General features: G+C 37.2%; 1 protein-coding gene across 9 annotated transcripts in view; it reads left to right on the forward strand.

Moving 5' to 3' along the window:
- Positions 1-12,913, forward strand: part of MEIS2 (Meis homeobox 2) — a 210,978-nt gene that overhangs the window by 15,809 nt on the left and 182,256 nt on the right. For all 9 annotated transcript variants that reach the window (XM_032261214.1, XM_032261211.1, XM_032261216.1 and 6 more), the window contains exon 7: positions 1,198-1,312. In XM_032261214.1, coding sequence (XP_032117105.1) covers positions 1,198-1,312 — 115 coding nt within the window. The remainder of the gene's footprint in view (positions 1-1,197; positions 1,313-12,913) is intronic.

A 12,913-nucleotide genomic window follows, 5' to 3' on the forward strand; every position in this document is an offset into this window, starting at 1 on the left:
ATGCTTTGGTGTATACTTAGATTGGTGTATACTTTGTATAATTTGACTGGTGTATACTTTGACTGGTTTTGAGGAAAAACTTTGCCCCTTCCTCTGGCCCTCACTCAAATCATTCTCCTGCCAGTAGGTCTGTGGGCTTAATTGAAGTCGTCATATGCAGGTGACAAGTGTACAGCTCTGGCTTTAAAGCTGGACTGTTTCATATGCTGTTCCTACTCTCCGTTTCTGCCAGAGGAAATTCCATCTCTTGCCTGCCTTCATGTGGTGCTGATAAAGTCCTTCCTGTACATTAGAATTCCTGTTTTCCTTTAAGCAACAGCAGGGCATTGGGAATGATCAGGAAAGGGGAGGAGGAACAGAAGAAGAATATGCTCAGCCAAGTAGCATGAGTTATAACTCTTAGTTTGCCTTGCATGTCCTTGGAAACAAGTAGTTCTTCTAGAAAAAAAGCACTGCTCAGTGAATTTAAAGCTTCCATGAAGCTCAAGTGAAAGTCCAATCTAGCTTACTAGATGGCCAGTAGTTCACATGTGTTTCCTTTTTGAAATTATGTCTACAAATTAAAACAAAAATCGATCATTTATTTGGTATTGATGCAGTGATTAATGTCATTGCCTCTGTTGGTTATGTAGTCAATCAGTTAATAATTTTGAGAGTTTTTATAGGCTGTTTTAGGGCAATTCATTTGAAACATGTCAGGGACTGTCCCATATATTGTTGAGCCTGTAATTTTTTTAATGAAGTCGTTGAATTTTGCAGATGTTAATGTTCTGAAGTATTTAGTGTCTATGAGCATTGGGACCTATTTCTTGGATGAATGTACCCTAATTAAAATAGCAAGAGTAAAAATGACTTTTATATTTTTCATTATTTTGCTTTACTTCAGAAATTAACTTTGTTTAGTTTTAAATTTGTATAGAATAAAATTTACCCACTTAAAGTGTATACTTCCATTGGTTTTAACCAACATATACACTGGTATAACCATCACCACATCAAGTTCTAGAGCGTCTTGTCTTTTATACACCTGTTACCAAAAAGACAGCATACTGTAATGTGGCATGTGTATATTATGCCTAGTGCCAGAAATACTAATATGTATACTTTTTTCTGTCTCTTTTTGCACATTTCCTCTTGGTTCTTCATTTATGGCTGAAATGGTAACTGTGGAAAAATTCCTTGGCATCCTGACATCAGAACCCTTCTTCTTGGCGAGACCACGATGATGCAACCTCAACCCACTCAGCAGGCACCCCAGGGCCCTCCAGTGGGGGCCACGCTTCCCAGAGCGGAGACAACAGCAGTGAGCAAGGTAAAAGGTCAAGCATTTTCCTTGTGTCAAGTAGGCATGACTAAAATAACTTCAGTATTTTATGATATCAGTACATCTGCCTTCATGTAAACATGAGAGTGGCAGGTTAGGGAATAGAGTCAGCTGCTATTTAAAGAGACAGTATTTCCTCTTCTTTACTTACTTTACTTAAAAAGAGAAATCAAAGTGAGCTGTCTAATCTTTAAGTAGGCATTACAATAACAATTGATTAGTTCTGCCAATTCTTTTACAAATTTGGTTATCTACACTTTATTTCTGTGTGTATAAGTGGAATGGAATGACAGACCTACTTTACTGCTGTGATGCAGTAATTTCAATTGTGCTATAAACAGCATATTTTGCCTGTAATATCAAATATAAGCATTCTCTGTAATCAAGCAATTATGCCTCTAAAGCACATAAAATTTAGAAATCTGTTCTTATTAGCTCTGGAAATACTGTGGGAATTCTACATGGAATCTTACCTTAGGAAGGTAGATTTTGAAATTCTTGAAGGGTTATTTGTCCCCATTTCCATTCAGCTGACATGGTGACTTTTGTCACAAGTCCTAAAAGTTAGAGTAATCAGAGGACAAGGGGGACATCCACTGCAGATGTTGAGGAAACCTAGTGCAATTTAGAATAAATTTTACTATTTAAAACTCCCCTATTGCATAGAGAGCAATTATATATTGGTAGGAATGAGTCATCTTTGGCTAAAATGATAATTTAAAGGAAGATGCATTATTGAATGTGGGCCAGGGAAGTGTGCAGATTTTACTTTTTAATATTTTACATTAGATGGTGTCTGATCTCCTAGGTCTATTTCATCTCTATTATGACTGTGTTTATAGCTACAATATTTAAGTATTAGACAGGCTTCCAAGTAGAGGACAGTTTAACAGCTTGAGCTGTAGTTATATATGCCATTTAAAAGAGGGTGTTGATTTAAGTAGGGGCCTTCTATCCTCCAAGCTTCTGCCTAGGAATTTTGGATTTCTGAGGTTCTAGAAGAGTCTAGAAAAATGTCCTTTCTAGGATGCTATTCACTTGTGAATGGGTCCAAATTAGAATCTAGGTTTACGCAAATTGAATCTAGCACAGCAATGAATCCTATCAGACAGCAAACTGTGGAAGAACCTGCAAATTGTACCTATACAATATATACTGTTTTATTAGACCAGTTAGCTTCTATATAAAAGAAAGGTAAATGATAAGGCATTTTGAAGGTCAATGGTACCTAGAGTCAATGGATCTGCAAGCAATGACTTAATTGTGGTTCCACGTCATGGTGATGGACTTCTCAGCGTGGTTAAATCTGGAAAGCTTTCTATGACTCCTTCCTTCCCACCTCCCCAAATTGCGGTGACACAAAGGGTGAAATGTATCTATTAATAAAAACTAAATACTTTACACATTGTATAAAAGAGGGGAAAAGGAGAAGCCGACTTAATGGTCTAATGAGGCTATCTTCCAGAGACTTCTTGTGTGTGAGGCTCACTTTGACCTTTCACTTTGCTCGGGAGCCCAGTGCCTCATTTTTCACATTCTTGCAATTACGTTAACGCTTCAAGCATTTCTGACTCCAAGTCAGCTAGCAACACCAGGCATAACTCAACACTGTGAGTTTTTCTCCTCTCTGTAGATTCATTAACAGGTCACCAAGGTCCCAACTGAAATTTAAAACTGACTGGTTCTGTTGGGTTAGTTGAGTTATGGCAAAAGAGATAGCAAGAAAGAGCCAGAGAGAAGAGGAGGCGGGAGACAGAAGAACCCAAGGTTTGGAGCTGGGATTACTTGCAATAACAAGCAAAGCATAAAGTTTTATCATTTTGGTTAGTTAGTTTTGTTTCATTTTTTTAGGCAAGAGAAGAATTCTAAGACTGATACATAGGTAAAAACAATGCACACAAACTTCTATGCTGTGGGTAGCTGTACCACTTATCCGATGTGAAGGATGTGACCCCTGTAGGATTCTGTTCCTTTAATCATATCTCTGTGGGATTAAAGAATGGATGTGGTAGCTTATGTGTATGAGCACTAGGAAGTCAGTCATTTTACTGTATCAAAGTTTGAAAGAAAAAAAAAAAGGTATGATTTTTATAAAATGGAGACTGTTTTGGCATGGAAAATTTCATACCTGGCTTACCACATCAGTGGTTAAAACACATATATAAGGGCATTCTGGCTTTTTACAGCGGACTTTAAATTTTGAAGGCCAGACATGAGTGTATTTTGTCATACTCCTTATATTAGTCTTTTAAACAGGATTTCAAGGTATTTTGATATTTTGTCCCACTGAATTGTCCAGAGTAGTTTCAGTGGGAAAGATTAATTATCTGCTTCAGGGCAAAATCAACAGAGATATTGACTGAAATCGCGTATGCTTATCCTAGGTTAAATCTTAGGGTTGATGTATAATGGAAAACGTGGGAAAGAAATTTACGTCCTTAGTATTAAATATATTATAATGTTTCATTGGAAATTAAGTTTGTAGTTGAGCAAAGAGTTTTCTTATTCAGAATTTATTAGCAAAACAGGCATATGGAAAACTGTAAAATGATTCAGTTTCAAAACAAATTATGATAAACAGAAAAAATAGGGATGAATTGTACTAAATACAATGTTTTCATACACATTTTAAATTAAACTTTAATAGCCAGATGCTATAAAACAATACATGTATTTATGTTGCTTTATAATTTTTGTGATTATTTTTACTATAATGATTTATACAAATCTTCACTTTGGAACCTAAAAATACCTCATTTTATGACTTGACAGTAAAAGAGCTGCAGTTACACAGGTGAAAGTTCATCTTTTCATCCATAGTGTTTCAGCAGTGAACCAAACGGAGGAGAAAAATATATATATCAAATTTTTTAAATATCATAAGAAATAAACTTGGTCAAATGTAAAGCCTGACTTTACTATCTTTCAAAGAGCACATGCCTAACAGCAAGCTATATAAATATGAACCAGACTTTTCATTCACTGATTTGCTAAAAGCAGCCAAAGGAAGGGAGTTTGTCTTGTTAGTCACATTAGAATGAGGAAGGAAATCTGGTTTTTCAAGGATAGAATTAGGGTACAGACTCGGGGCTCTGAGGAAGTAACTGGCCCTCTTTGTGTCTGGCTTCCCATCAGTAAAATGGGGCTTGATAATAAGGCTAGGGACCCCTAATTCTGTACCTGCTGAGTCAAAAGCTGCTTTGTATTTCACTGTGTATTTTGCCAGAGTAAAGACTAGGAAGCAGCCCCTTGTTCCTAGAGCACTTTGAGAGCCCTAGATGAAAGGCACAATATATGTACAAAGTATTATTATTATTGATGGGCTTGTGTAGCTCCCATTAACGCTGATGGGAGTTACGCATGTGAATTGGCAAGAGAATAGACCCCTCAGTGTTTAGAGCACATGAAATTTACATTTTTTCCAGTGCTGTAATTGAGATGTTGACAAATTGGAGAATATTGATGAGCCTTTGTTTTAAGTATTTCTTGCCAAGTTTGTTTTATTTTTCCTGGTTTGAACAATGGTATGGGTTCAACAGCAATGAATAAAAAGGGTAAAGTAAAGATAACTTTGTATTTCAATATTTTGATGTGCCAATATGAAATAAATTGTCTTAGGCAAATGGAATATGCTGTTTTAATCATTAGCTATGCATGAAAGAAAAATTGATGTTGACATCTTTGCTGTAAAATCATTGTAATGGGGCCTTCCTTACAATTCATTTTTGTAAAATTCATTTTGTACATTTTGCAGCAATTGAACAATCCCTGCACTGTGAATAGGCAGGATTCCCAGAAATACCGAGACAGTTGGCCCAGTAACTGCTGAGCTCACACTGCACACCACACGCACGTTAACCATACTGTTGCCAGACCCAGTTTAACCTAAATACATTAGCATTCTAGAATCTATATTGCTTTAATCTTTCAGGACACAGGGCTGTACAAGCCAGCATAGTTCTCCCTAACTCTGCCACCTACCACGCCCCTCTGTTGATGTCCCCATCTATCTTCCAGGCGATGAGGCTAGAATTCCTCATAGCTAGATATTTATTTATGTAATATACAGTTATTTACCAATCATGGTGTTGAAATCTACAAATATCTCCTTAGTAGTGATTGTAAGTGTTTATAGGTAAGCAAATGTCTAAAATAGTATTGCACTTTTGAGCTTATAGTACATGTCATAGTTATAAAATAGTATTTTTCCCCACCAAACTATTCCAGTTATATATTTAAAGAGGAGGAGGGGTCTTCAAACCCACTTACGATGGGTCCTGAATATGTTCTACTGGGATTTCTTATTCAGCCTGGAAAACTCCGTCAATGGAATGTTTTCATAGTGGCGGCAATCTCTTTAAAATAACCCTAAATACAATATGACAGATGCCATCTGGCATAATCTTTTGCTAGTTGCTTTTAACTTTTATTTTTCCTAGAGCTAAGTTCATCCAAAACTGGTCACTTACTGTTATGATAAATACAATGACATTTTTTTCCTTCCTGTCCTTCTAATTGTGTCAAAAAATTCTCTGAGACTATAATTGATCATTGAACATTGCCATAGAATAAACTGTTGTATGCAGAATATTTACATTGCATTCTTTCTCTTTTTTCCCCCAAATAAATTTAAAAAGAATGCCATTCTTAGACCATCAGCAAACATCCAAAGATTTTTCTGTTGATTTTCTCAAGAGTTTTTAGAATAGTAACCATTAGAAGTAAAATTAAATTCTTCTAATAAATAAATGCTCTAGGAGCATGTAATGGTGCTCATAAATGCTTAAAAGCTTTCTATAATTGCTGTTAATTTTGAGTAATTTCTTCCTATATGTATCAACTTACTTGAAAAACCCAGAGTTGGGATTTCTAGATTTTTTTTTTTTAACTTAGTCATGTAAAGGGATGTCTCCTGATGCCAGTTAGAGTTTAATTTAGAGTAGTAATTAAACTTGAATACTGCCTCATAAACAAAAGATAAACAATAAACCAGCCACGTTCCCTGCTGTTTCATAGCTTTCTTTCCCAGATGTTTTAGCCTGATAATTTTTATACAGTGAACTACCTAACATGGCGTTTTGTGGACAGAGGTAGAAAATGAGTTTTCTTTTTTGTTATTTTCCTGGCAATCCTTTTTTCTTCCTAAAAGCAAAATGCAAAGCATTTTCCATTATTTAGATTTTTTAAAACTCTGGTGAAATAGATATTACTGGAGATGTGCTTTAATGGTAACTATAGTTTTTTTTGTTAGATTTTTTTTTTTTTCCAAAACTAATTTGGTCATGTATGTCTTTCACACCTGGTAATTGAAAGAGAACCAGATTTCTATTTAAGTAAAATCTCAATAATGAGTCAAAGAAAGGAAAGCTTGACAGTGGAGATTTTTTCTTTTTACCCTTCTTGCTACTTCTCACTGGCATGCATTCCCACCCACGGCCAGTGTTACTTTATGGCTCTGCTCTTCCTTGGCCTACAAGGGTTTCTCTGTCCAGTTCTAGACCCTTCCACTGTCAGCCATGATCTTTCTAATTGTCAGGTACGAGTCAGCCATTCAATGCAGAAGCCATGTTATTTTCACTGGGTGGGGTAATTACTGAAAGCTGAGAATAGCTGCACTAAAGACAGAGGGATACTTTCATGATCCCATTAGCATAAGAGTGGGTAAATTATTCATGCCAAGTGAGGATTCTATGGGGAAAAGTATAGTTAATGCACATAGTTTTTAAATGTATCCCTTTCTGCTCTGAGACTAAATTCTTGTTGGAATCAGTTCTCAGACATTTACGGGAAAGCTCTGGTGGCGTGTTAGATGCAGTTCATCTCTCTCTGTTTGCAGCGCTCTCAATAGAGACCATCTGGCAAAGATCCAAAAGGTGATTAAACAAAATGATCAGCTCTTGTTGCTGTGTTACATGTCCAATACTCTGGATTAAAAAACATGACCCAGGACAGTCAAGCTAACGTCATGCCGCTCCCCCTTCCCCCTCCCCTCTCGGTATAAGAATTCAGATGGTCCACAAATGTGTGTGCCATCTTTGTGTCCTTATGGCCCATAATCATGAACAGGTTGTGCAAATGGCTCTTTCTGTAGCACTGTCTGTTCCAGCAGCATAGAAGCATTTCATATTAATTGGGTCAGTCTAATATTCATATTGACATGGGGAAAAATTACTAAAATTTATTCTTATAGCAGACAATGAATATGTGTGCTTTCTGCCATGAGGGAAGTGAAATCTGACAACTGGCTTGTGGAACTGATTAATTTTTCTTGAAACTGGAGAAAATCAAAGCATGAAAAACTGTCATTCTCTGAAAGCAATGCACGACCCTTTTATAACTAAACAAAATGGATTGGGTAGGGGGCTTTCGGGGAGCTTGTAGAAATGAGCTCTGGTTTTAACGCCATAATCAGGGATGAATTTACAGTGCCATTCAGAAGAGTCCTCCCTCCCCATAAACAAGCTGATAATCACAGGGAAGCTGACTTCCAATTAGCTTCTCCTTCCGTCACACAGATCAGGGTGTTTATATGTCCTTCTTGAGCTTTGATATGTCACTACTGAGTTAGTACATCTCATGTCAGATTCTAAAGTTTGGAAATAAAATGTTTTATTATGAGGAAATCCTGCTAATAAGGAAGGTAATTTTCAACCAATCATTTCACAATTGAGTTAAGGTAAATATGCCAAGATTTGTGACTAAGGGACAGATGTATCTTATCTTTGGGGGTCTGCACCAAATGCCAAGTAGAAATATAAATTGAACAAACCAGACATTGTGAGGAAGTGATTGAAGAAATATTGAGATGAAATCTTGGAATGAAATATATATGTATATTTATAACAATGCTGTGAATTGCTTACATGTCACATTTGCATATGCCTGAACTGTGATTTTATTAAGGGGCAGTTCAGTTAAGGCAAAACATAAGACTATTAACTCATTAGGTGGTTCAGAGATTATGGCTGACCATTTAATATTGTGGAAAGAGTCTATGACTGATATTATAGGATACATTTAAGTGCAGATGTCAAAGACAGAGAATAAAGCAGAAAAGAAAAAATTCTCGAAGACCACTTTAAAACATCATCATTCCTTGTCAGCCATGCTTTCGAAGGAGGAGTAAAGCAGTAGGTAAGAGATACAGATGGGCACAGGACTCAGGGAGAGGAAGTGAGGGTCCCCTAGAGTCTGTGCTGTGTGGCAGATGAAAGGGACTCACATAGCCTTGGGGGTCTTAAGGCTATTATAGGGCAACTCATGCTCTGTTATCATGCTGATTTTTCAATTGATTTTTGGCTGAACAGTACTTGTTGAAGCCCTCCAGAGCATCAAACACAGCCTTGTGGTGCTATACATTGTAATACACGTGTTCTATTTTTCCCTTCATTGTCTTTACTTTGCTTCAAAAGAATAGTCTGTGATGACGCCATGTTATTTTTTCCCCTTCTTTCTTTCCCATTTCTACCCTCAGAGAGTTTCTTGAAGGCTTATTGGTTTTTTTTGCTGGGGAGGCGGGTAGTAGGAGAGTCACTTTTTATTTTCACGTGTTGAAATTTGTTTTTAATTTAGCCTTTAAAAATATTTTATGTCACAGCAGACAAATAACATACACCATTTTTATATACCAAATTTATTCCTCGGTAGCCTTGAGTTATTCACTAGCTTTCTGAAGACCAGCAAGAAAGCAACAATGGGGTTTCACTGAAATCTAGTTCCTCATTAAAATGAAAGTGAACCACTTTAGAATTCCTGCTATACAGCAATTAAGTTTCCTCAGCTTGCTGGAATGCAATGTCTCAGAAAAAAGAAATAATGAAAGAGACCTAGAGGGAGTGTGTCCTTGCTTCTCTTCTGCCCGCCTTGGAAATTCTGATATTATCTTCTCTGTGAGCCTTCCTGATCTGCCCAGGTATGAGGCCAAGGCTTCCTTATCTGCACTCTTGTAGCACTTTGTACCCCTATTATAACATCTTTCACACTGCGTATAATTATTTGATTCCTGGTCTCTCTCACTCCCTGCTTTTCCAAGGTACAGATGATCACTTATTCAACTATCTGGCATTAGTATGTCCATTTTTGAATCAATAAACTAAATCCACACGTTTTTACTTCTGCTTTTTTTAAGATGGATAAATTGATCACAACTTTGTGTGTATTGATTCTCTGATGTGTGCCCGAACATAAATGAACTCTTGGAACGTATAGGGTACATTCCATCAAATTCTATTACATCTTTAGGAGATAAAGATTATTTTGTTGCCAGCTGCGGTGGCACGTGCCTGTAGTCCCAGCTACTCGGGAGGCTGAGGTGGGAGGATCGCTTGAGCCCAGGAGTTCTGGGCTGTATGTGCTACGCCGATCTGGTGTCCGCACTAAGTTCGACATCAATATGGTGATCTCCCGGGAGCGGGGGACCACCAGGTTGCCTAAGGAGGGGTGAACCGGCCCAGGTCAGAAACAGAGCAGGTCAAAGCTCCCGTACTGATCACTATTGGGATCGCACCTGTGAATAGCCACTGCACTCCAGCCTGGGCAACATAGTGAGACCCCATCTCTTTAAAAAAAAAAAAAGAAAAAAATTATTTTGTTTTACTGAACTCAATACTGCCTTAAATATGTCATTGGACCATCACCTCAAACTTAGAATTCTTTGGCTATAGGTAGGTTCTTAAATTTTAGGTTTCTATTGCAAGCATTACTTTAAGATAGTACTTAAAATAGGCCTTGTCTTATTTGTCCTTTAATATATTGTGTACGTATGGTCAGAATTTGGAGATGCGATTTTATTGTGTTATCCATACAAAATGTATAGATGGATGTCTTTAAATGTAATGGTAAATCTAATAATGGAAAATTGCTTAGTGTGGCAAATAGTTCTCATGGCCTTAGGATCCATTTCGCTAATACATCTTGTTGAGGATAGGATTGACCTCAAAGAAGTCATTGGTTGGTTTTCACACACAGGTAAAGGAGCCTGGAAGTATTTCTTGAATTCTTAGGTCCCACCTCCTGTTGTTGATTTTCTACATATCCAGCTTTTCATAGTTTTTGTATATACCCAGCTTTTTATAGTTTGCATTTGGGCAAATATCATTATTTTTGGTGATGCAAGCAAAACCTTGTAGTGAGTTCTTTTTCATCTACATGGGATACTGTCTAGAATCTTGAACTATGAGTCAGGAGACCTATGCTCAAAGGTCATGATTGCATTGAAAAGGGCACAGACCTAGAAGACAGAAAGACATGAGTTCAAATCCCAGTTTTACTCAGTATCTGCCAGATTCAGTCTCTCCATCTGGAAAGTGGAGTGCTTAATATAATTTCACTTACATTAAAAAAAATTCCATGTGTTCAGCAAATAACATTGCCTGGAACCAGTTTAACTGTTGGTTCCGTTATCCCCCTCTCTCTTCCCTCTGTCCTATGCTGACATTAATTAGCTGTATGACCTTGGCTGTCCTTTAATCTCTGTGGACTTTTGCTCACCTGTAAAATAAGATTGAATTAGATGATCTTTTAAATCCAAGTTCCAGGAATCTAATGTTTCCATTCATGGATCTTATTTTTTATTTGTACATTTTATCTTTTAACATAAAGGGAGGCTGCAGGTTTTTCATCAGGGGTGTAACGTGAACTTTTTTATTTCCTTGATTTATAATACACCGTGAAGTAATATTTCTGTTTCTTGTTTTTGGTTGCCAGGAGAGCCTTTTTCTTCTCAGTTTGGCAAGAAAATAACTAGGCATTAGAGTTTATTTTCTGAAGGTAGTGGAATACCACAATTCAGATATAGGACATCTAAGGTGGTAGTATTAATAACAGTAGACTGTTTTGTTCTATCTGCTAAGTATGAGGCGTGTTTTATAAACACAGAGCACCTTCTTCATTCTCCGTTATCTAATTAGGACTCTGTCAGTTGGAATTTCTAATACTTCACAAGTGGAACAATAAATGATCTTCATTAGAGAGGTTGAGACTCTACCCACTTTTGAAATAAGTTCCAATTTATTCCAGAAAAAAACATCTAAATCATTTTCAGGAGAATTGTACAGTTAAATATGTATTTAGCCAAGTTCTAATTATTTAGACTGTAAATTCATATAAAATATAGATAAGTAGCTTATCTTAGTCAATAAAATATTTGTTTAATCAAAACACTTATTCCTTAACCCTTCCTACCAGCTAGAGACATGACTGTTGCCTCAAAACCAATCATTCTTTTTTTATAAGTTTGAAGATTTACAAAAGTAGACTGGGAGTGTAAAATTTCATATTTCTTCTTCCAACTAACATTTGTAACAAATGCCATCCACTAAAATAAAACTTCCAAAATTTCCATGTACTAAATGTGAAAGATGGAAAAAAGTTGATAAATCATTGATTATTGGAAGCTTATGGACTGTATCTCATGGGTGTCCTTTTCTGACAGATTGCCACACACTGGGGCTGATGTGTTTAGATTCACACAAGTCTCTGGAGGCAGGGAGCTCTCACTCTCTCAAGACCTCTTCTAAGTGTAGGCTGTTTAAATTTAATACACAAAGATATTCATTGAGCAAGGCACCCTGGGAATAAAAATATGGAAATTACAAGGGTCCCTGCCTTCAGTGGCTTACCACCTCCCAAGATGTGTGTGTATGTCAGGGGGAGCATCATGACAAATATGCAAATAACTCTTATGCATGCCAGGTACTCAGTTATGGGGGAGCTTGTTGTAGATCAAACGGCAGTTTTGGAAGGAGGTGGATCTGAGCACTCCTCTTTGCCCCGCCACTTCCAAGCAGCAATCTTTCTGAATGTTAGTTTCTTCACCTGTAAAATGGGAATAATACTGGCTCATAGGGCAGTTGTTAGGATTAAATAAACACTTGGTTTTTAAAAGTCTAGTTTGGTGACTAATAGCAGAGCCCCAAAATTATTCTCTTCATTGAACATTTATGAACCATATAATTGTGCCAAGCACTGTCCTGGGTTCTAGGGTATAAAGCAAACAAGATGTGATCTCGTTCCTCAGCAAGCCGGGTAATATTTAGTAAGTAACTCAGAAATGTAAATGACATGGTTCTAACATTGCATTTAACATGTAGGTTGTAAGGTATTTCAGAACAGGGAGTGATTACTTCTGTCTGAAACATCTGTGGAAGGCTTCATAAAATTGGGAAGGTTTTAAAAGATTTTCATGGCCTTCAGTGGGTGTTTTCAAATGAACCAAGTAGGGAGGGTGCAGGGATCAGATCAAACAGCCAGTGCAAAGGCACATGAGTGTGATGGAGTGTATTGCGTATGGTTCAACCACCGGGTTGATACTGCTGTTTGTATGAGAAAATGCATGGTGAAAAAAAAGAGGCTGGAGAGGCAAGTGGGGGCGTACATGAAGATCCTTTTTTACCACACTAAGAAGCTTATGCTTAATCCTGTAGAGCACTGTTTACCAAACTTGCCTGGTGATAAGCAGCTCCTCGGGGGCATATAAATACAGATTCCCTGGCACACCACAGACCACAGGAAATACAGAACCAGGACTTTCTGGTGGGAAGTGCTGGGAATCTGATTTTTCAGTACATATCCCTGGGAAACCCTTTTCTG

Source organism: Sapajus apella, unplaced genomic scaffold (genome assembly GCF_009761245.1).
Source record: "Sapajus apella isolate SASKATOON/1434 unplaced genomic scaffold, GSC_monkey_1.0 scaffold122, whole genome shotgun sequence".
In the NCBI taxonomy this organism is placed as follows: domain Eukaryota; kingdom Metazoa; phylum Chordata; class Mammalia; order Primates; family Cebidae; genus Sapajus; species Sapajus apella.